Source organism: Agelaius tricolor, unplaced genomic scaffold, assembly GCF_023055355.1.
Source record: "Agelaius tricolor isolate 1412-34295 unplaced genomic scaffold, bAgeTri1.0.p SCAF_9, whole genome shotgun sequence".
NCBI classification, from domain to species: Eukaryota; Metazoa; Chordata; class Aves; order Passeriformes; family Icteridae; genus Agelaius; species Agelaius tricolor.
Window position 1 is genome coordinate 32,952,515 of NW_027269269.1, and position 25,173 is coordinate 32,977,687.

General features: G+C 41.6%; 1 protein-coding gene across 1 annotated transcript; it reads right to left on the bottom strand.

Moving 5' to 3' along the window:
- Positions 1-14,690: 14,690 nt before the first annotated feature.
- On the bottom strand, positions 14,691-23,565 carry LNP1 (leukemia NUP98 fusion partner 1). The gene is made up of 3 exons (XM_071433904.1): positions 23,410-23,565; positions 16,933-17,178; positions 14,691-14,891 (listed from the first exon to the last, which is right to left on the bottom strand). The coding sequence occupies exons 1-3, from the start codon at positions 23,554-23,556 to the stop codon at positions 14,691-14,693; spliced, it is 594 nt and encodes a 197-aa protein (XP_071290005.1). The 5' UTR covers positions 23,557-23,565.
- Positions 23,566-25,173: the final 1,608 nt, after the last annotated feature.

Sequence of the window (25,173 nt, forward strand, 5' to 3'; positions counted from 1 at the left end):
GCTTTCCAGGAAAAGCGGCCGGGAGCGGGCAGGGCTGGCGGCCGGGGACAGCGGGTCCCAGGAGCCCGGCAGGAGAGGAAAAATAGAAAAAGTAGAGAGTCTTTCAAACGTACAAACCTTCCTTTGATCGCTGCATATAACAGAGGCCTTTTTTTTTATTTACACACACACCGACAGCCGTGCCTTTCTCCACGAAAATGAGCACCCGTGGCTGTAATTCCTGTAATTTAGCAGGAATTTATGGTTACAGCCCTGAATCCAAAAGAAGAATGTCTAAAAATAAAATTTAAAGAACGAAACCACGGCTTTATTTGCAGATGCCATCCCGTAGTAAACCACGTAAGTGACATTACAGAATCATTCACAGTGGAAGGAAGGGCATCTCACACTGCACCACCTCTCTTACAACACCAGCACAGAACACCAATGAAGCCTCAAATCTTTCATTGTGGAAAAATCCTCCTTTGAGGTATTTGCCAGGAAGTTGTGATAATCGGGTTTTGAAGCTCTGTTTAAGCTATGCCAGAAGACTCCTTTGACCCTTTTCCACCCCTGTCAGCCTCAAGATCTTGTGTCGCCAGATCCCCCTGTGGCTGTAGGAATAACCAAGCAGAGGTGCTACTCTCCCTACCAATAGGTCAAAACTTAGACTGAATTCTGAGCCACTCCCCTCAAGTCCCCTAATTTAAGATTTCTACTTTCATGATCCAGAAGCTTTTTTGTGGAAATTTGTGGGGGAAATCAATTCCATATAAGAATTAAAACTTTTTCGCACTCATCTTCTCAGGCAGCTGCATCCATGCCTGCTCTTTAGCACAAAGTGACACTTTCACTCTTAGTTTAATAGTACTCCAGCAAATACCCCTCAGCATCTGGCAAGTAGATGCCTTTGCAGGTTGGATGATGTAATGAGTACAGAGAAAAGGGCAATAATATTTCTCAGAAGGATCACCTCTCTGCAAACAGCGCTTCAGAAATCCAGCCTCTATGAAAGCTGCTTCCTAGTCTGAGTGACTTTTTCTGCTTTTTTTTTTTCAGACAGCAGAATGCAATTTGCATCACAACATTAATCCCTATCTAATGGATATTCTTCTCTTGAAGGAGAGTTTTCAGTTAGAATGAGCTTAATCAGTCAATAATAGTGATGATTGTAATAACCTCTTCTATTTACCACTGGTTTGATGCTTGTCTTGGCAGTGGAGCAACAATCACTTCCTGGGATTCCTCATTTCCATCCACACTTAAAATGATTTACAATTCATTCTAAGTGACAACCAATGTTGCCAATGTAAGAAACTCCAACTAGCATCCCCAGGGCCCTGCAGGGATCCTGCACTTCTGTGAGTCAGTGTGCATCCAAGTAACCACAGAGAAGTGCGTGCATAAAATATTCTACAAAACTGTTGGAGACTATGGAAGTAACAAAACATCTTTTGCAATGTTTTTACCTAAGGTCAGCAAAAGGGTGACAGTTCTGCCACATTCAGTCAAGTTCAGACCTTCCTTCATTTTGACCTTTCTCTTTTTCCCTCATTCCAAAGTTAGGAAATTAATTCAACACTCCTCTTGCAAAATTAGGATCCATGCTTGACACACAGGCAGGCAATTGAGCTCTTGTCTTGCTGGAGGAATAGAGCATCCAAACAGAGCATTTGTTTGGTTGTTCCCTGCTGATATTGAGCATTGCATCTGAAGCAAGGAGCTAAAATGTTATTTCATAGCAAAGCCTAAATGATGTGAGATGAATTTGCAAATAGTGCTTGATCCACTTTCCACAGGGGTTAGCCTAATGAAACATCACATGGCTCCAAGACCCACAGGTCTATTACACTGCATTTAGTGTGGTGCCCAGTGCTTTTACTTCATCAGTTATCACAAATACCAGGCACTAACATCAACCATAAAGTCACCCATCTATGCCTTGATCCAAATAATTCATGAGCACATTACAGACAAATTAGAATCTAAATGTTTTAGGATTATTGTAACATCTGCATTTTGGCCCAGAAGGCAAGACAGCAGCTGGGTTGATCTACTCCCCTAAACACTTGGAATCCATGGATTGTGTTGGCTGTTTGTAGTTATCTTTGTAGCACCACACCTAATTTATGGCTGAGGGAGTGAAGGCCTCCCACCATATAAGTTAAAAGCAGGTTCAGGACCATCTGATGAAGGTGAATAGCCATGAGTGTCTGGGACCTGGTCAGATGCATCCCAGGGTCCTGAGGGGACTGGCTGATGTTGTTGCCAAGCCATTTTCCTTCATATTTGAAAAGTCACAGTGGTCAGGCAAAGTCCTCAGTGACTGGAAAAAAAGGAAAACATTGCTCCCATTTTCAAAAAGGGGAGAAAGGAAGATATGAGGAATTCTTTACTCAGAATTCTTTACTGTGAGGGTGGTGAGGCCCTGGCACAGGTTGCCCAGAGAAGCTGTGGCTGCCCCATCCCTGGCAGTGTTCAAAGCCAGGCTGGATGGGGCCCTGAGCAACCTGATCTAGCCAAAGGTGTCTCTGCTCATGGCAGAGGGGTTGGAACTTGATGGTTTGTAAGGTTCCAACCCAAACCATTCTATGATTTTATGAAATGTACCATAGAAGTGTGGCTGAAAGAATAATAGCTCTCTGGATACAGGGCCCAGAAAGCCAAACAAATAATTCTGGCCTTGCAAAGTTCATGCAACAATTGAATAAAGAGAAATACGTGCACTTGCTATGACTTCAGAAAAAACAAATATTGACATTCTGGTTTTAATACAACTTGTAACACCAAAATAAATAAAAAGTGAATTTCAATACAATGATCCACATTACCAAAGTCCATTCTTTGGAGTGCAATTAGGGATATTTGCTCTTGCATGGATTTTGAAGGTACAGGTTTAAATCTGTAAAGTTTAAAAATGCTTCCAGGCTTAATCCTATCATCTGGGGGTGGGGGGGGTGGGGCGGGGGGAGAAGAAAAGTAGTTAAATCGTACATGGAATTTTTAAGTTTTTTTAATGTTAATAGTTATTAGCTATATTTATGTTGTCTGCTTTTTGGTTTTTTAGGAGCAGCCTATAAGACCTTTGTAAGAAACTTTCAAAAGGAATACTTTTTCTGAGTTTATATCCTATCCATGCAATGTCTCAAGCTGATTTCTAGCATATAAAAATGTACACCCCCTTATGAAAGTCTTTCATCTACAACAACATGCAAAAACAATCATGGTGATAAAAAAAGTCCGCAGAGCTCAGCTTAACACTATCTGCATGAACAGAGGAGCTTCAGGAGAATTTCCTGAAACAATCTGTAATTCACAGGTAATTGGCTGTGGTTCAAGTTGCTCAGAGTCCTTTGAACTAGTCTAGCAATTTGGCACGGAGAATTTAGAGTAATAAAGCCAGAAATGCCAGGAGTAGTAACAGTAAAAACTTTCTCCCCAGACATTCCTATCCCTTTATTATGATGATGAAGAAGGGAGAAATCTGGGAAAAGCAGAAAGTTTGCAGGTTCCAAATGTTTTTCTTCTTAGAGTTTCAGTTCTTGAAGCAAATATGTCTCAACCCTGAGAGCTGTGCAGGTGAGCTTGTCTGCAGTACTGTGCTGCTTTTCTTAAAAGCAAATGTACATGTTAAATCATGACACAAATGCATAAAAAAATAGTGAGCCCTGTCCCCACAGTGCCGAGCAAGAATCTTTACCTTTCCTTGTCTCATTAGGTATTAGCTAAATGAGAGAAAACATGATTTTAAAGCTGCAAATATCAACACGGAGCTCTGAAAATCATCTCTGAGAATGTGGAATGGAATTTCTTTTTACTATGCTCTAGTATAGTTTTTTTTACTATGCTCTAGCTCATTATGCAAGTTTTGTGTTAGAAAACAAGAGATTATTCACAGTGATGAAAATGACCTGGCATTTTTTGATGAAGGATAGTGAACAACAGAATAGTCAAACAAGTTTACAAGATGTAACTTCTAAATAGCATCAGGCACTGGAGAGCTCATCTGGTGTGCTCACCCAGGGTCAAATATCAAGCCAAGTCCTAGCTTATCTGGGACATGGAAACCTATGGCAGGGGGCTGTGGGAAAATGGAATAATCTACTAGCAGAGCAAAGAAACGGCAGCTGAAAGAAAGAACTAGAAACTCTCCCTGCTTCTATCAAGTTCCTTAGTCACATCTAGGTGAGATATCTACATGTCTGGCTTATGGTTTCTTGTTTTAGACAGCTGCTAGGAGTCATTTAGGTTATAGATTTATAGAAACACCCAGCACTCAGAACAGCAAATGAAGTCTGCTACATCAGTTAGTTAAATCATAAAGTATTCTGAACAAATGCCAGAGACAATGGAGTATTCAAAGAAACTTCATCAAATTGTAATAAAAAGTTCCCAGTTCCCTGGAAATAGTAGCTTCTCACCTTTAGGCACACTGTGGTGATAAATAGTCAGAGGCTGCAGGGAAGCCACCCCAGAAAACCTCATGAAGAAGCTGTCAGCTCCGAATTCAACACAGTGTCTGGGTGATAAATGGGGCTGCTAGTCACACACTTGGTCCAGGAAATGCAGAGACCAGCTTCATTCCCAGACACTGTCCTGGGTTTACACTGAATGAGGCACTAGTCCTGTGGGAAAAATAGTATGCAGCCAAACAATTAAATCATGTCACATAATACACATTGGGTGGAGGAAGGGGAAAGGGGGGCAAACCATCCCTCCAAAGGCAGCCTTAGGTCTGGATTTCTCCAGCATTTAAGAGTTTAACTTTGTAAACCTAGGGGAGCTCTCTCCATATTTTTAAAAGTTGCAGTTTTATCTGGCTCATTGTTTTGTTAATTTTTGTTCTCCCAGTTTCTCTGGCTCAGTTGCTGAGGTTCTGCACGTACCTCGGGTGAGTCAGGAGAGTTAGCTGGGAAAAGCCATTGGGGTGAACAACCCTCCAGACAGAGACACCAGGCAGAAAGAACAGGATGGGGAAACCACCCAGTTAAGCAATGATATGAAAAACATCAGCTGTAGCCCAGCCTAGGGAGAAAGAGGGGAAAATGCTTTTTCAGCAGGAGAGGGAAAGTGAGAGCTGGAGTGCAGCTGTGGAAGGTGATTGTGGAGTGATGAGGAGGTTGGAAATCCAGTGTCACTGCCTAGGCATTGCCTCCTGTGACCCTTCTGCCTTGGCTCTCCTGCAGCACAGCAGGAAAATCTCCTCCTGCTTGCCACGAGTGGTTGTTGTCTTCATCCCACGGAACACCAGGGCCATAAAATCTTTGGTGCACAAAAGCTCCCCCCAGTACACACATTTACCACTTACAGGGAAAAGAAAGAGCCATCTTTCTTTTGGAGGGAGTCCATCCAAGTCACAAAAGTCTCTGTGAGCAGGTGCAATATTCCCAGGAGACAAACACTTTCCCCTCAGTCACTGTCCTCCCAACCAGCTCCTTACAGGCGTGCCCATGTGTCCCACCTCACTAGGAAATGGATCCTTTGGTCTCCTTGCTGGCTGTCACTTAGGGAAACTGTGACCTCCCAAAATATCTGAATTTACAGAGCCCCAGTGAACCCAAAGCACCTTTACAAACCAGCTCTCTCCCAAAGGCAGCTCTGGGCTCTGTCCACCACACCTCCCCAGGGATCAGTGGAGTCACAATCAGACCACCACAGGAAAAAGTTCAGCCTGAGCTCCTCACCTCTGGCATCACCAGCTCTGGTCCCAAGCCAGGCATCAAGTCACAGCTGCAGAGGTGCTTCAGCATTAATTCACCAGGGTCCTCCTCCTCTTTGCTTCAGTCCAGTTGGCACTGCCACTTCCACAGAACAGACCCCCACTTGTTCCTGCCTTTTCCCAAGATTTCCCACAGCATGGGAATGTCCATCTGCCCATGGGTTAGAATACGTTCACATAGACACAATATTAGCACAGGAGCTTGCAAGATGATGTTGGATACGAATGGGGTCACAGGCAATCAGCTAAGCATCTCTGTAGGAAAAGGCTGTTGTAGGGAAGCTGGGGATTGATGGGGAGAAGGCTGTTTCTGAGCAAGAAAGTTGAGAGGAAGCAGAGAAACCCAGAGGCAGCTTGGAAAGTAATAGTTTGTGGCCAGGCAGGAGGAGAGAAACCCACAGTATGGCACGGTTCTCCCGGGAGACGCAGATATACAAATGTCTAATTGTCAGCACATGTCTCTGTGTGTGTGTGTGTGTGTGTGTGTGTATATATATATATATATATATATATATATATATATATATATATGCATGTATATATGTACAGTGCATATGTTATATAACTATGCATAAAATGTTATTTTGTACCTTGGTGAACAGGCACAATAAAAATGAAACTACCAAGTAATTTAGTAAGCCAGTGATAAGCATAATAGGGAAAGGAGGTCAATTCTGATTCCATGTCTCCTGCTGAAGTTCCCAGCCAAATCATTCTTTTTCAATTGCTATCAGCCTTTTGTTTTGACTTACCTGTGACTTACTTTCTTTCCTTTTATGAAATACAGTTTCTGAGCAAACACACACATTTACTTGACAGGACATATGAACTGATCCTGCCAATGTGTCCATTGATGCTTTACTTCAGAATAAACCCCCTGCAATTAGCACATTTCTATGTGCTTGGAGAATGAAGTTCAATGTGGTTTTCTGAGTCCAGACTGCCTCTGCAATAACAGTGAGAGAGAGGCCAAGGACTGTAACTCACCTTACCTGTGCAAAGAAGCTGAGTGGTTTAAGACTCCTGCTGTTCCCTAGGTATTGTAAATGCAGGCATATTGTAAATGCATTCTTCCCTGTCAAAGGGAAAAATCATGAGCAGGACTCCATGATATCAGAAGGCTAATTAATTACTTTATTATGCTATATTATTCTATTTATATTTAATTATATTAAATATATATTATTATATATTAGTATATATATTATATTATATATTATATTAATTACTTTATTATTATATATTTTCTTTATTATACTATATACACTATATTACACTACATCTAAACTGAAACTGAACAAGAACTCAACTGAACAAAATCTTGTGACTGACTCCTGACCAACCATCAGAACGCAGCTTGCAGAGATTGGTCAAGAAAACAAAACACTCACACCAGAATCCAATTACTAAATTCCTTCAGGTAAACAATCTTCCACAATGCTTTCCACTTGTGTACAAACACAGGAGCAGCAAATGAGATAAGAATTGCTTTGATCATTCTCTTCTCTCCTTCTCTCACTGCGTCTCTCAGGTTCAGAGAATGTGAATCCCACACCCAGGTGCTTATTTCTGTCCCACTGCCAGATGTACCCTCACAGCAAAGCCACCCAACAGGAGCGTGTCCCTGCCCTTTGCCATGGGAGTTCTCAGCCCAGCAAAACAGCACAAACCTCCCCACATCCCAGACCCTGAACCAGACCAGCCAAGATTGGGGTGGGCATGCCACCCATGTCCCTCAGGGGTTGTAGAGGAGAGGTTGCATTTGATGAACAGAGATGTTTTGAAATGTATTTTAAAATATGGCTTATTTTCAGCTATGCTGCCTGTGAAAAATAGTTGTGCTGCTTTTAAGAATAAAAATGCTATTGCTTTTTCTCACTGAGAAGCTTCTGTCAGAATAAACCTGGGGCAAGAAATGTATTATCTTTCCTACAGTAAGGACTGGGAGAGAGCTGGATCAGGGTTTTCTGCTGACCACAGAGTAAATACTGCAGTTCCTAATACCAGACTAAGCTCTGCCATGGGTTTCAGTGTATATTGATTTCATTTACATATAAAATAAAAGCGATATATGAACAAGACAGGGCAAAATTTGACCACTTGGAGCTGTGCTGTTGATGACAGTTGTCTGCTGGCACTGTAATTATTTTAGTCTCAAACTCATACTTGCACTGGACTACAGTGCATGTTCTCACTTGGTATGGACAGACTCCCTCTGCTGGAAAATGGCTATAAAGTTATCTAGTAGATTAATGATTGTAAGTGAAAGAACTTGCAAACAATGTATTCTGTACCAAATGTGCAATTTTGACTTCCGCTGTCCAAGGAATTGTAAAACTATTTTCACTTCTTCCCTAATCACTGGGAAGGAGCTAGGAGGTTTTATCTGCAAAGTTCATCTCTGAACTTTGTAAAAATTCACACCACTTACACTAACCTTATAATGCACTGAGTAAAGTTTTGATTTCTCTTTTCTTCTGTATTTAGAATCAAGCCTTGAATAGCTCCCCTCTGCAATCCTAAAGACCCTCTCTTCATCACAGAGGACAAGAACCCAGCACTGACCTTACAGATGCACCAGGACATGACATGTGGGACAGGCTGGTTTCTTTAGCAGCAACTTCTGAATACACTGTTAAAAGCAAGGGGAAAAGAGCACTTGCAAGCAGGATTTTAATGCAAGAATTCCTGTTATTTCTCAGGAATTTTAAGAGGTGGAGCTGATTTATTCCCTTCAGAAATTAAGATCCCTGATCCAAATTATTTACTGGATCATTGATCTTGAGGAAAGGAAGGTTACTATCATTAGATTAAGTCCTCTCATCATCAGGATAACTTCAGCAGGATCCAGGTCATACACAGCTTTAATTTTTTTCTACAAGAATGTGTTATCCAGTGCTTTCTATTTTTACTTATTTGATACCAGACAAAAGAGTATTGAAATAAGATCTGTGTTTTAAAGTACCACCCACTATAGCACAGCAGTTATGCCTGCTTCTCTCACTCCACTCCACCTCACCAAAGTGTCTCAGATGCCACCTACAGAGAGAACCTCCAAAGAGATGAGGACTTGGTGCTTGGTGCCTTTCCTGATGTTATCAATATAGGCAACAACTATACCATATATTTTATCTCTATCATCATAGAATCACAGAATAGTTTGAGTTAAAAGACTGATTGGTTCCAAGCACTGTGCCATGGGCAAGGAACATTCCAATAGACCTGGTTACTCAGGGCCTCATCCAGCCTGGCCTTGAACACTTCCAGCAATGGGGAGTCCACAGCCTCCCGTCAGGCTTCAGCGGGAAGTGAAGACAAAGGGATGAAGAAATCAATATGCTCATTAATAAGAAATATTGAAAACATGAGACAAAAGGGGAGTGAGCAGGAATACTGGTGTGATTCAAGGGACCCATGAAGGAAATAGGAACTTGTGAAAAGTTCCTATCCAGATTTCTTCTAAGTCCCCTTTAGGTACTGGCAGGGCTCTGAGGTCTCCCTGGAGCCTTTTTTTCTCAAGGCTGAACAGTCCCAAAAACTCTGAGCTTATCATAGGAGAGGTGTTCCAGGCCTGTGATCAGTTTGGTGGCTCACCTCTGGGCTCATTCCAGCAGGTCAGTGTTGTTCTCATATTGGGGGCCCCAGAGCTGAACACAGTGCATCCGCTAGCAGGGAATTAGGAGAACTGATTGCTCCCTCTCTGCAGTGCCAGCTCTGAACTGCAGACATTGAAACACCCAGCTGCTTGCAGCTCTTTTGGAGCACTGTGTTCCACTTTTCCACTAATACAGCTATTTAAAGAATGACACACTCTGGCTGCAGCAGCTTCAGTGTGGCCCACCATCTTCACCTTTGGTCTTTCCATCCGTGCAAAACATTGTTAAAAGGCATTAAAGATAGTACTGAGGGTTCTCCCACCTTCTAAGTAGCATCTGGTAATACAGGATTACTGTAGCAGCTTCAACACAGTTGTATCACCTCTCAGTCACCAGCATTCAGGGTTTAGTCAAGATTCTCTACTCTCTATATTGCAAGTAACAGAAAATAAGGCCCTGAGGGTTTGCCATAAGCCCTCTTTATGAAAGCTTTGCATGCAGTGAAGTTCTGTGCTCCTGTCAGTCCCCAAGACACCATGAGAAATTGCACATGGATCCAAATCTTCTTGCTTCAACTGAAAATAATTTTTTTATCAGTCTTAACCATTCTCAGCTCAGAATTGCTTTGGATTAGGAAACCCCATTGCAGTGAGTGCCCTGAGTGAGTGATGGACATTTTGGTTGATGCCCATTGACCAGCTGAGACCCAGATTATCCTAATGTGAGAGTCCTTTTGTTCCATGCAAAAAGCATTAAAGAAGATAAAGCAGCCTCACCTGCAGCTGTGGGCAAGTAGAATTTGGCACAATGGAAAAGGAATTCATGAATGTATATTATATATATCCCAAATCCTGGGCTAAACTGCAGTTGCCAGTCCTGCACAGGTGAGAGCAGCCCAAAGTTACTTTGTTCTCCCTGAAGACCTTTTATTGCTGCTGGGACCACTAGAGCAAAGAAATGCCCTAATCATTCCTTTCTGCCAGGCATAAACTTGTGCTAATCTGAAATCACTGTAGCTGCTTTCTGACAGACAGATTTCTCTATGCAGGAGTCCTCAGGAAGTAGACCCACTATATTTAAAAAGCTCATGAGAAACATTGAAGATGTCTTTTGTGTACACAGGAAGAGCAGCATATCAAATGAGAGCCATTGCATAATGGTCCAGGAAGGGCTGGTTTTCAAAGGACCAAACCTTTGCATTCACCTCAAATCATGGGATTTGGCTGCAGGCAACCATGTCCATGAATCCTTCTGCTCAAGTTTTAGAGCAAAAAAAGAGTTCTTTTTGATACTTCATTATTAGGAACAGTACTAATTCTCCAGTCTGAGGACTCTCTGTAGGGGCCTTGATGGCTTTTTGATGAAAATTCATGTACAACTGTCACAAGTTGGTTGGTCTTCTCAATTCACCAAAACTTTTGTCAGTTTAGAAATTGTATGAACTGAAGCGTTTTGACAAGCATAAAAGAAGGACAAGAATGCATCTAGTATGACAGAATATTGATGCTCATTGTATCACTTCTTTCTCTTATTTTCTATCTGACCTGAGGGACAAGACACAGCTGAGAGAAAATATCTTTTTCCGAAGAACTGCAGATACTGAGCTGGGATTCAGAGGAATCCTCCTAATAGGAGCAATAGCACCTGTCAAGCCAGTCTAAAACAGCAGTGAAAATGAAGGTCAGCATGCTATGAGCAATGTTTTCTTTGAGGAGTGGGTTTATTTTCACATTTGTTCTCACACAATTACCTAAAGCTCTGGCACAACAACTGCAGGCAGAGCATTCTTAATAAACTTTGTTGTATTTCAGTGTTCAATTCTCTCACTGAGTGACTAGATTTTGGCTGTAATATCTCTCTGGAAATATTTCAAGACCTATCTGTTTACAACAGTTGGCAGAAAGCTGCGATAAGCTCAAAGTCCTGTGATTATGATTCATTGCTGTGTGAATAATTTCAGTTATCAAGCTTGATTGTATCTCTACATGGTTTTGCACTATTCACATGTACACTGAGTGCATTCAGAGCCAGGGCTGTGCTTACCCAAATACCTTTTTTTGTGCTAAAGAACAAAAACCTGCCCATGAATATTTTAATATTTTTGGTGGTTTGTTTAATAGGTATTATATTCTTCTTCAGTTATACATTGTGGGTATTTCATTTTTATTCATGAATTTAAATATTTCCTATTTTTTTCCCCAGAAAGAGTTCTTGTGAGCTATAAATACAGCTGTTACATCATTTTACCTGTGTGGGATATGGCATTTCATATACCAATACATGATAAGTTAACCAGCACTCAAAATTGAATTCATCCTCCAAACCATGCTGCAATTAAACAATACATGAGAAACAAGCATAAATATTTTGCTTTGGGAACCTGACAGATGAGGTAACCCCAACTGATGTCCTCAGCCCTCTCAGAAAACACTGGAGTGTAAGTCTCTCTTGCTCTTGAAAGATTTGTATGTACCCACATCTTCCCTTCCCACAGGAGCACTTTCCAGCTAGCCTGAACTGCTGGAAGAATTCAAGGGATGAGTGTTTTATCAGACCATGGTCTTCCACTTGTGAGACACAGCAAGTCTAATATTTCCTTCATGGGTCCCTTGAATCACACTAGTTTTCCTGCTCATTCCCCTTTCTGTTTCATGTTTTCAATATTTCTTATTAGATTTTATCCCTTTGACTTTGCTTCCCACCAAAGCCTGACTTCCTTCATGTCCAGGGTTTGGACTCTGATACAACTTGCAGCCATCCCACTCTTGGAAAGGGCAGAAAAAGCAGTGTTTGCCCAGGAATTGGTGTTTGTGCAGAAACTGCCTGCAGCCAGCCCCATTGCTCTGGGAATTCAGGGTGGAATCAAGGCAGTGACTATTTTTTATGTCATTTGCCACAGAACCAGTGACCTTCTGTGAGAATGGAAACCCTCTGGAGTCTTTCTGGCAGAAATATCAGATCTGCCATTGCAATCAGATTCCTCTTTGGATGGTTACCAGCCTTCCCAAATGCCCAATTCTTATGGAATACTTGTTAATTTCTGTGGAGAACGACTTCATTCTATCAAGCAAGATTCAGTCCACCCAAGTAATCCTATTGCTCAGAGTGGAAGGGACAGAGCTGGAAAGGGCTGCTGGTCTGATCAGCCATGATACAGAGCAAGGAGGAGAACACTTCTGAGTCAATAGAGGGCATTATGTGAAAGCTTCTGTTTCCAGAGTCACACCATGGGGCTGAGGGGCTGGTTCAAGAGCACATAAACACTTTCAGACTCTCCCTTCAGAGAGATGGGATTTGGTGGAGTACAGGGGAGCTGTTTGCAGACAGAGCTGCCCAGCTGCCCTGGTGGCAGTGAGGTTTCTCTGTGCTTTCAGGCAGATGGTAACCAGCAAGTCAGAGGCAGCCACACAGGGCTCTCCTATTTTAGCTCTGTTTGGTGTTTTCTTTCCATCAGGTGTGGTCTACAACCAGCACATTGGTTTGATGAACACAAGCAAATTCTGCTGGGGCCTGTTGAGTTAAACCTGTCTGTAAAATAGGAGGAGCCAGCTGATGACCTGAAATGCAGGCAAAGCTGATGCATCCACAGCATTCAGCTCTCCCAAGATGGGAGGACAGGCTGCTACCTGAAAAGATGCACGTGAGAGGTTTTATCTGAGGAGCTCAGACACTGCTGGCCATGTTCATTTCTATCCAGACCTTCTGTAATGCAGTCTTCAGATTAAGGTTGTAAAGGAAAAGTATTTAAGTTTTGGCTGACAGAAGAACTTTGCAAAAATTCAATCTAGAATGGGAAGGACAGGAACAATGCATAGGAACAACATTTTTCCATTATTAGATTTATTAGTTTATAATACATGTTCCCAGGCAAGAAGCAACTTACAAACATCAGTAAGGGTTCAATTGTTTTCTTATATATCCTCCAAAGCTCTAAACAAAAAAACCCCAAACAACTCAATCCCTTAATGTATATTAGTGTTACAAAGTTTTAAGGATGCCCTAAGCTTTTAAAGGGCTGAATATTCAAAAGTAAGGCTCTAGGGTAAATTAGTAAGATTTTTGTTAATTACAGAAAAATCACAGGAAGAATATCCATCAGACCTTGATGTTTGCTCATGACTTCATTACTCTTCACTCTTTTCTCCCTGTATTATCCAAATCAGGCTTTCCCCATACTAGGCCTGTGAAGATTATTCCCAAAGAGACAAGGGTTGTGTCTGCAGAGAACAGTGGCACTTTGAAGAAAGGGGAGCACAGGGGGATTGTGGGAGTGTGTATGTGTTTGTGAGCATGTGGAGATGAGATTTACACCTGTGTTCAGGAGATCCTCAACCAGAGGATCAGCCTTTTCCTAGGTCCTGCTCACCACAGACAGTCAGTTTGGCCCAAATTCTGGAAAAGGAAAGAGGGTTGCAATGCCCCATCAACTCCTGGAAGATATTATATGGAAATATGAGAGAACCAGAACATCTCTGGTTTTACTAGAGAATTCAGATGTTAATGAAGCAAAAGTAGAGTTGTAGCAGAAGAGGTTGGTAGCCACAAGGCAGTAAAGTAGTAAACAGAGAGAGGAAATGCCACCAAAGAGGCAAGGTATTGAGGTGATGTTTAAAAAAAACTGCATATGGCACTCGATGCCATGGTTTAGTTGAGGTGTTAGGGCATGGGTTGGACTCAATGATCTTTAAGGTCTCTTCCAACCTCATCGTTCTGTGAATTCTGTGGGTAAAGTTGAGAGAAAGAACTAATTGTGTTACTGGGGAAGTGGGACTGAGGACATGGGAGAGGCCTGGGAGATGCCAGTGAAACGAGTCACACTGCACAGTGACAGCAAAAGCAGAGAGAAGTGAAACATCAGGGAGGTGAAGAAGAGAACATGAGCTTCTCTTAATTACATAAATTTGGAGCTGAAAGACTGTCAGAGCAAAAAGATACCTGTTTTCAAGACAAATCTAAGTGAATGTCAGGGCCAGAAAGGAGTTGGCTGTTTATATGTACTTTTTTCTTCCCAAACCTACCAAAAAGCCTGTTTTCAATTAAAAAATGAACATAAGGCTTTGCATGGCTCTGTAACACACAGGTGGTGGCCTCCTCTTAAAGGAATGCATCCACCACTATCCTTCTGCAATGCTAAATATGCCTGAAATCCTCTTATGGTGGTTAATCTCTAACTTGGATCTTGCTACTGATACACTCCTATGACAGAGGTCATATTTCTAATGACAAAAGTAAAGAAAGGAAGGTAGTAACGTGGTGCCAGCAATACAGTTGGATTTTACTTTTATTTTACAGCTTAGGGGTTATTCTAGCTAACAGGCTGCTTCTAGTCAAAACAGAACACAAATGCTCCCTCTGCTCTTCAGGGGGAGTGTTAATATGGATTATCTCAATGCATTCTAGCTGCCTGTGGATACATAACCTTTCTGAATGCTTGCTTGTGATGGAAACTGTTCATTGTGTTTTGCAGGTACTTCTGAACTTTCAGCTTCATCCCGCTCTCTCCTTGCCTCGGATTTCTCTCCTATTTTCTTATGAGACTTGCTTTTTCTCAAATGCAATCTTTCTCTTTCTCGTCTCTCTTTTGCACCTTCAGGTTGCTAAAAGACAGGGAAAAAATAGCAGGGAATTACAAGAGATTCCTTCAAGAACAACAACAACAAAAGAGCTCATTATTTTATTTCACTAAGTAACAAAATGTTCCATAACTTCCTCATCAAGATCAGCTTTACCATGATGGGCTCAAATTCAAGGCCCCAGCCAGTCACCCTAAAGCTCAGCAAGAAGCAACACACATGCTTTGATTTTACTCTGTATATGATAGGAGGGTCACAGGCTCAGTGGACTTGAAGAGGAGAGCAGACAGGAGGGAGAAAGAGAGGAGCTCTGAGATTTCAGCCCAGACTCCATGTTTCTATCCTTTCATGTGATCCATCTTTACATCCCTGAAGACTTCTCCGTGCTGGCTGTAAAGTAAGACCCCACTGAAAAAAAGGTCTGAAGGGTTCTCAAAGACACATTTATATGAGAAAAGCAATATGCAGGGAAGGAGATGAATTACCTTCCCCACAGTGTTCACCTGTCTGATCATGGTGGTTTGAATTGCACCCACAGAGCTCTGAATGCAAGAAAATGCTCCATTTGAAGACACAGGTTTAAGCCCAAATTTCCTTTCAGATCTCTGATCTATTTCTCAGTTCTTTGAGATTCACAAGTCCTTCATAGCTCCCAAACTACAACTGTGACTGAGGGAATGGCAACAACTTGATCTTCTAGAAAAACAGATTAAAATACAGCTCAACACATCCCACTGCTGATTACAGAGGGGCACTGGAATCCCTGCTTTTAACTGGAACTGAAGCCATAATTAATACATTGTGCTCACTCTACCTAATCATACATCAACTACACTACTGCTCACTACTACACTACTACTCATAGACTTTCCAGCCACAGGCATTTTTGAGAAGTTATAAATGATAAACCAGACAACCACTGGTGAATGCTGGCACGTGTGGCAATGTAAATTTCCAAATGAAAGCAATTCAGTAGTTCCTGAAGAGGAAAAAGAAGATTAGGGAATGAGCTTGAAATTTTGACTATGGTGTAACAGTGCTGTCATCATCATAATTCTGCATATCCTTAGACAATTGGTCATGCAAGGACTATAATTATGGGACTGATCATGTAATTATGCTGTCTATTGAAAAGAAATTTTTTCCCCCTCTTTTGCTGTGTAAAGAGAGTTGAAAATTACTTTTCCATACAAATTGTCGGTGTCAAGAACCTGGAACAAAAAAAAGGATACTTCCTTCTGTGGCTATTCAATGCTAATGTCAGAGTTATTCAAGCACAGCTTTTTGAATAGAGTGACAATTTGATGGGGTTTTCCTGATACTGAAAAGTGAGTTAGGATTTATTACCCTTTCTTTCATTGCATGATACAGCAGATACTATGCATCATAATAAAAATATATTAAAGTCTAGATAAAAATTAGCAATTGGCTATTTCATCAACACACACCAGACAAAATGCTCATGGCTCTGGACAGAATGATGGGGACAAGGATGAAATGGGCAGAGAATCCCCTGCATGCCCTTTCAGTGAAAATATGTTCTGCTACTTATAGCAATAGCTGCTGCTGCAGCTGTGTGGTGACACTGCAGAAAGCAGATGGATGGGGTCCTGAGGGGTAAATGAGAAGCCTCTCAAACACTGCAGTGTCTGGCAGTGTTACAGACAGCTCCACATAGGTTAAGTCAGGTCAGCAGCTGTGAAAAAGTGAGCTGGGTCTTGCAGCAGAAGTGAAGCAAACCTGGGTTTGTATTGTCATGTTTTGTGGCCACAGCCATAGAAACCTCTGAAAACATTGCCACATGAGCCAGTGTGGTGTTTCATTTTGAGGATAAACATTCCCAAATAAGCCTGGACAGTAACACCTCATCAAGAATCCTCACACCAATGATACAACTTTAACCTGGTTTGTGCTACTTGTAGTAATTTGAGACCATATAATATGAGAAATTCCAATTGGAGTTTATTTCTGCACTTCCCCCAGCAAAGTCACAGCAATTACACAAAAGATGAAGGTGACTTGGTTGGTTGGGCTTTTTTTCTTCTGTAGTGATCTTATTACCTACCAAAGAAACTGAGCGTTTGCTTTTGAGATGCAATTGCTTTTCAAAGGATTCTGCAAATTCCTGAATGGAGTTTGATCTTGTCTCTGGACATGAGCTGTCTGCTGAAGGTGTTCTGCTTGCCTTCCTGTGGCAGTGACATTTGACATCTTGGTCTTCTTGAAATTCCTTGGAGCCCCTGAGGTGGCCTGAAGATGAGCCTTTGGCAGAAGCATGAAGTCGTGTTGTATGGAGAGAGGAAAGCTTGGCCTGAAAAACATAAGGTCTTTGTTGTCTATTGAATAGCAAAGCAGAAGACACAAGGCAGATTTTTTTCTGCCACAGACACTCTCCCAAAGAGTGGTGCAAAGCAAAGGACCCTCCCCAGAATTCTGTATCTTTCTTTTTAAGTGTAGGAGAATCACACTGCCAAGAACTTGCTTTCTGGAAGCAGCAGGGGTAGAATTTCCTATTATTCCTGGGTTTGAGGATATAAGTTTTGGCACACAATGAACATTTCAAATGTAAAGTGTGCTGGGTCCTCTTAGTGTTCACTGATACGAAAAGGAACTGGGACTCTTCATAGCCTCAAAAACTCTTGCCTTGCACCTGGCTGCAGTTTCTAGGCAGGACTCTCAAAAAGCATTACCCAGCCTTTTGTGGCCAGATGAGTCAGGTAAGAGGTTTGACCCACAAGTCTCCAGGTCTTATCAGCTGTTTGAGTTCAGAGTGTGACAGCAGACATTTCTCACCCACTTCTGTCAAGGTCTACATGCAGAAAAACTGCTTTATTGCCCAGCTTTGAATTTTCTGCATGTTTTTTGGGCATATTTGCCTTGAACTAATGAAGAAGCACTTTCAGGGTACTGAGGGACACATCACTACCAAAGAAGTAGTAGGAAACAGACTTCTACAATTATATTTGCAGGACTGAAGTCAGAATGAGTAGATAGTTGTTTAGTTTTTGTGTGATTCAATTTTCCTAGGTCTGGCATGAAGATAAAAGCTATTGATCTGCATCAGCTGTGTTTAATTGAATGTCTGCAAAGGAGATTAAACTGATACAGAACTGCTGTGTCCTGTGCAGTCATGAGTTGGTGGTTTTAGAAGGGGACAGATGTAGAAGAGAGGCATGAGAAGGACACCACAGCTGGGAATATCCCAAACCTTGTTGGTGATTTTCAGGACGAGTAGCTGAACACAGGTAAGATGCAGATGGTGAAAGAAAGAGAGATGGGAGGTACTGAAAATTATACCCCTGCAGGTGTCAGATTAAAGCATTCCAGGCACCCAGCTGCTGGCATGCATTTTTGAATGCATCTTTGTTTTGGCATCTTTGGAATTTTGAAGAAATCATAAGGAATTTCTTCACGGAAAGGATGCCTAGACATTGGAATAGATAGCCCAGGGAGGTGGTGGAGTCACTGTCCCTGGAGGTGTTTAAGGAAGGACAGGACATGGCACTCAGAGCCATGGTCTAGTTGACATGGTGATGGATTGGTCAAAGATCAGAGCTGATGATCTCAGGGGTCTTTTCCAACCTAACTGATTCTGGGACTCCCTGTTTTGTACAAGCCTGGTGCTAAGCCTTCAGCTACTAAGTAACCCTGAAAAGTTCTGCTGGCTTTAAGGGAGCTGTGATTGTTTATAACAAAGGAAGGTTTATCCCACCAGTTCTGCAATGCTTTCTAAGAAAATCCAGAAGAAAACCCTACATTCAATACAGGGTTTGTGGTGTGTGTATTGGTTGTTTTGTTATTTTAACAAACAGGGGAAAACTAAAACAACTGGGTATAGTGTTTACATTAATCTACAAACCTTGGACTGCAAGGGACCTGAAATATGTCCTGCACACCACTTCATTCACTCTGAAGTTGTGTGCAGGACATATTCCTGCTACTATAAATGTATTGGCACAACAGGGACCAATGCAGCCTTTCTCTGAATAGAGAGGCTGTGCATTCATATGGCTGTGGCTACATCACATTAGACAGGCTTGATGAGAACTGCTGAAAATAATAAATCTTGCACCTGACAGAAGTACCTAATATTTGAAGAGTGTTTGCAAAATCCATGGTATTAGTTCCATTTTTTTTTTTCAGGCATAAGCTTACTATGTCCAGTATTATGGACTGTCTCTGAGAGTAGTGTTAATTATTTCTACTGTATTATTTTTACTTTGGTTTCAAACCAGTCAATGCAGCTGCAAGTTCTATAAGGTCATATTGTATTGTTACTTCAGAAAGCATCAAAGCAATCGCATTGTGCTCGAGGGACAGGAGCACTCATGCCATGCCAGGCTCAACAAGCTAAATGTCTTCTCTGACATTTTAATGGCATCAACATATATTCTTTCCTGGAAATAAAAATTGTTTCACAGTAAAAATCACTGGTATCTGTTCCTAGAGGGTTTGGGAAAAAAACCCAAACCAAACACAGGAGGACAGCTGAAATGGGGGATTGTATTCTATCAATCTTGTTTTGCAAAGACTGTAAATATTTTCTTTTACTAAGACATTACTTTATAGTTTCCTTTCACAGATAGAATTACAGTTAAGCCCTTAACAAATGACTGCAGTTTACCTACTGATATGGCAGCAATGGTCCAGAAAGGGACAAGCTTTCCTCTGAAATGCCCATCTGCCTCAGTGGGCTAAGGGTAGAGATACACCAACAGGTCTATGCAATCATATTGCTGTGACTGTGCTTTCTCTCACGGTGCCTGTGCATGATACATTAAATTCTCCACTATCAAAATGGGGATTTTTTGCCAGTGCTGGGAAAGCCAGAAGCACCAAGGGATCTCAGGGATTGTTTCTTATTCCTATTAGTGTTCCTTTTTTCTGTGTTGGGCAAAGGCAACTCATGTTCAGTGTATCTATTTACAAAACAGCTAATCTTCTGCTAATTGCCAATCTCAAACACACAAAAGGTACACAAACAAAAATACTTAACACAACAAAAATTGTTGTCAGTATAATTTGTCTTATCTCTTTCTCAGTTTCTGCTGTAGACAAGTTAATTGTTTACATCTTTTGGGCTTGATCTGAGAGCTTGCACAGCTGTCAGTAAGAACATTAATCTTCAGTGTGTCAGCACAAGTGTTCATTGTTTGCTAGAGTTTACACAATGACCCCAGTATTTTACGGATATTTTGGAACATCTGACATTCAGATGCTCTCCCATGGCTCCCAGAAGCTTACAGACAAGCATATATTTCTTAAAAATGTTTTGGTCTGGCCTTCAATTGGTCTACAATAACAATTTTGTGGTAGATGTTCAGTTTAAGTTTAGTTCAAATTAAATGTCAGTAACTTCAATAGCAGTCATTTGTTCTGCTGCCACTCCTAGCAATTTTCTCCTGTGAGCAACAATGTCTATTTGAAGGTGGATTCATGTTTAGGGCTGTAAACTTCTTATCAGTTCTCCTTTGTCTCCAATCTTTTCCTTACAACAAAATGTCTGGGAGGTAAGACATGTTCTGAACCTAAATGATGTAGGGTAACTAGAATGTGACAAGGAAAGTCATAGCTGGAGGCTTCAAAAAAGGTATCACAGTTAATTTGTCTAAAGTTTGCCAGGGGAACAAGTTAAATAAAGGAGATGGAAACAGCTGACTTAATTATCCCCAGGCAGTTTTTGCAATCAGTGTTGGCCCACAGCAACACACAGAGCTCTGAGCTTTCCAGGACAGTGGAGTTACATGTTGTTTTAGCCTGACAGATTGGAGTTACCAACGTTTTAGCCTGACTTGCAAGTGACCCAGTGTAGGATGAATATAATTTTGTGTTCCCCTCTGCAAAGTGTGAATGACAATAGCAAAAGCATTTTGCAAAGCTCATCTCAGTGAGGTATACAAAGATACTGGGAAAAAAAATAATGAAAACTGTTGTTAGTTTGGGAGTTATTCTTCAAAGTTTTATCCATACTTAGGATGGGGTCTGTACCACACTAGGATGCCACAGGAGTTTATTTTTTGTCTTTGAGGTGGAAGCAGTGGCTCAGATGTCTCAGTATAGCACAGGAAAAACTACAAAGACCAACACAGCAGTTTGGAGCTGAAAGTGACTTTCCAGCAGAACCACCTTTTGTGCTCCCCTGAGAGCACTTTACTATGCAGCATCTAAAGGCTGGTGGTGCTGAAGCAGTTCCCAAGGGCAGGACTGCTCTGCTGCCAGTGCCCTGAATAAAGCCTTGGATATGAGACCAAGTGAGCTGGCAGTGCTCTTTTGGCAGTACCATTGCACCTGCACAAGGAGCTTTTCCCAACAGCTGTGCCAGAACTTGCTGACTTGATTTTAGACAGTGGAGTTATCTCAATTTTCAATGTTGAGATAGAAGAAAGGGTACACTGTGACCTGCTGTGGAGGTATTAGCTTTCAAAAGAGATGCACTCTAAGCTCAGTTATTATTCCTCCTGATAATTAGCACTGTTCTGATAAAATGAAGACAATATTTAAATAACAGTGCCAGTGTTTTGAATCTTACAACAGTTATAATTTGCAATAATGAATCTTACAATAGTTATAATTTGGAGTAACTATGCAAAAAACACACATCCAGATGCAATAGCTCTCAAGTTACTTCTCTGAACAAGGAGATGCTCTTACAGGAGGTATTTACAAGTGCCCATTTGTTTAACTTCTGGCTTTGGTTAGACAACACATACGACTGCTCTTTAGTACCAATTACTCAACTTCCAAATCAAGAGAACATTTCAAAATGTGTCCACAAATTATAAAATCCCCAGCCAAATATTCCTGTCTTATTCCTCCAGTCAACATCTGGCACTGAGAAATAAAGCAGTTAAAATTTACATCTTCTATATGAAACTAGTGGAGAAAGACAAATTTGTGTAAAGCATTAATGTAAAGGTCAGATATAATTAAGTATACACAATATCTTTAGCTTGTTAAACAGTAACATCAAAAAATCATAGTTTTTCTGTCAGCTAACTTAGTCTAAATTCTATGTATGGATTCAGGAATGCAAGTATAGTAAAGTATTTGAATAGCTATTAGCTAACTCTTTAAATAGCTTTTGAATAGACAGAATATAAGGGCATGCTAATGCAAACACAAATATACAAGATGTGTTCAGCACCTTGCTGAATGGAAAGAGGTTTGAAGTGCATTCTTACACTCCAGTTTCTCTTGAGGCCTAAAGAAATCACATATGCATGGATCTCTGAGTGAAAAAAGTAAAATACAGTAAAATTAATTAACCTCCTTCCCCTCCCATTAATAAATGTTATGTATTCAGCATTTTGATGGAATACAGCAGCAAAGCTCTAGCTCAGAGTCTGTCTTGCAATCTGTGGCTGAGGTGAAATATAAGAGTAAATAACAAATGTGGCTGATCAGACCAGAAGTTATGAATGAAGGTTATCTCTCCAGCCTGCCCATGAATTCAAAGAGGGAGGAAGTGGTTTTGGACTCGTTGGTTTTTCTTGGCCAATTTTTTTTTGGAAATGAAAAATCCCACAGCTTAGAACCTGACAGCTGCAGAGGAGAAGAACTTGAAAGGTGGAAACATAGAATGGCACAAAAAAAAGTTTGGGAAAGATTAGCTGCTCCTCCCCAATATTTTAGCATTTGCTTCATTGCAGCCATAATGATCTAAGGATATAAGTAAAAAATGGCTTGTAAGGAAACATAGTATCTTTGTTAAGAAAACTGATGTAGTTGGAAAAAAAGGAGACAGGTTTGGACCACCTAAATGTTCCTTTAAAAGCTGAAATGAAAGCAACAATCTTTGAATAAAGAGAAGACTATGTACAGTTTTCAGTTTAACCTAATTTTGATCCTCACTTAGACAGTTGTGAGTGGCCTTCTGCACATGAATCTGCCCCTTTCCCAACTGTTTTGTTTTAAGAATAAAGAATGTACTTCTACCTTAAAATCTTACTTCACAGTTTAGTAAGCTTTGTTATGTGTTGTATCATTGTTTTCAGAGTCAGATGTTTTAAAACAGGAGGGACTGCGTCCTCTAGCTTAAAACAGAAGTTACACTTACACTTACCTGAAAACAGGTAAGTCTCAAGGGGTAAAGGGTAAAACTTCCTGGAGTCAATATAGTTGGATAATTAGGTCAAAATCCTTATAATACAGATGGAATTACACAGTTTTTCACATGAGAACTGACTTGTTACAGGCAGTCTTTATGTATGCAGGTGCAAAATGTTTTGATGTCTACCAGGTTGTGCTGAGCTGCCAGAATAGCACTGTAATACATAGTTAGACACACTTCTCCTTACATTTCTGGGCCTATCATCACTTTTCCTGGAGTTTGCCAGTTTTCTGTATTCCAAGACCACAAAGGCTTGACCCTGTCAGACAGCTAAGCTCAAAAAGCAACTAGCAGCTGCCAGCAGGAACTGAATTTACTTGGCAAGGTGTCCCATACTCCTCATACATCCCTGGGGCCGTTCCTCTGGGGATGGAACTCACATTTATACATACACCACGTGCACACACAGAGAAAGCTGCACCCAGCTCTTACCGGTAGGGATGCTCTCCTCTCACTCCAGAGTTGTGGCTGACGTTTCTTGTGGCCTCTGCCTTCTTTCTCCTCATCGATCAAGTTGTGGCCCCAGAAGCTGCTCATCCATTTTGCAAAGAAAATATCATCATCCTCATCATATTCCATGCACAGATGCTCCAAACTTGGGGGAGGGGGGGGGTCTCCCAGCCAGACAAGGCAAAGCCAGACAAAGTCAAATTCCACCACCAAGCCAGTAGCTTCACACTGTTCTGCCAACAAAGGAAGCAGACACACAGTTCCAACCACTCTTTCTGCACTGCCTCCCCAAAACCTGTCCCACTGCAGCCCCAGGCACTGTCTAAACATAAAGTCAGCCCTTTCTCATCTCTTTTCAACTAGGTTTCCTTTAACCTTTCCATTGCAGCAGTGTCCAATATGACACTGCCGCAGGGGGTGGGTGGCAGGGCTGGGGCTGCTGCCTGTGCTGCTGCTGAGTGCCCCAGCTGTCAATACCAATGCAGAATTGCCCACAGTTACATGCCTGTGGGGGGGCAGGCCCAAAGTAGGCTTGTGATTTTTGAGAAGCAGAATTGACATATTGATGTTGGTCAGAAACTGGCACAGCTGCTTGCAGAGACCTGGCTGGCTCTGTGGGAGGGAGCACAAATGGCCCACTCTTCCCATGTTGCTCTCTCTCTCTCTCCTGACTTCTGGTGCCTCTGCTCTTCCTTCAATATTTCAGAAACATCATCTGCCTACGTAGAAACCCTTCCTAAAAGCAACTGCTCATTCATTTTTGGGTTATGACAGACAGTGCAATCTTGCAGATGCTGCTTTTCACCTGAGTAATTTCATCTGCCATATCAGGGGTATGGGAGGCCCTGCCTCACTTCAAGCATTCAGGGTAAAAATGTGCTGGTTCTTCCTCACCAGCCCTGGGTGTAAACCATACAGGCCTTGCCTCTTCCACACAACAGAACAGGGCTAGGGAATGACTTCTGGCCCTCAGACCAGTGTCTAAACTGAGCACATGTACCCTACGTGGTGTCTGTGCTGAGGGTCTCCTCCAGGCTCTGTGCTGCAATTACTGCACTGTGGCTGTAATACTTTGTTGTCCTTCTTATGTCTCCTGTGTTTCAAAATCTCTGATATAACACAAAAACTGTAGTAGCTCACAAAACTGTTGTCTGCATGGTATGAAACTGGAAGATGTTTTACATGCTTTGGGGCCTGGCAGGAGGACAATGAGGGCTCTGAGGCTGTAGAGCCTGTTGGAATGGTGCTGGAAGGCTGCATGGGAGGAAGAACCCAAATTGAACTTCTTACTTGTCGCCACATTTCTCTTCACAGAGAAAAGCAAGGCACAATTCTTCCCAAGAATATTTCTGGGTTTCACATTTTCTGAACCTCAGAGAAAGAAAAAACAATTCTTATCTCATTTACTGCTCCTGTGTTGTTCACAAGAGGAACGCTTTGTGGAAGATTGCTTACCTGAAGGGAATAGGTAATTGGATTCTGGTGTGAGTGTTTTGATTCATTGACCAATTGAATCCAGGTGTGCATGTGTTGGGACTGTTGGTGGAGATGGAGTGCAGTTGAGTGCTTGGCAGATTCAGTTTAGATGTAATATAATATAATGTAATATAATACAGAATAACAGTACAATAAAGTATTTATTTAGCCTTCTGATAAGATGGAATCCTCCTCATCACTTCTTCCTGCTATGGGGGTCATCTTGTTACTATACTTACTGGAAGTAAACCCTGGTGTGTGCTGGTGTTC

What these genes read in the sequence shown, in the direction of transcription:
- LNP1 (XM_071433904.1), bottom strand. Translation starts at nt 23,556, where the DNA reads ATGGAATATGATGAGGATGATGATATTTTCTTTGCAAAATGGATGAGC. An exon ending in AGAGGAGAGCATCCCTACCG is followed by an intron (nt 17,179 to 23,409) that starts GTAAGAGCTGGG and finishes TATGTTTTTCAG; the next exon opens with GCCAAGCTTTCCTCTCTCCA. An exon ending in GCAAACGCTCAGTTTCTTTG is followed by an intron (nt 14,892 to 16,932) that starts GTAGGTAATAAG and finishes CCTGTCTTTTAG; the next exon opens with CAACCTGAAGGTGCAAAAGA.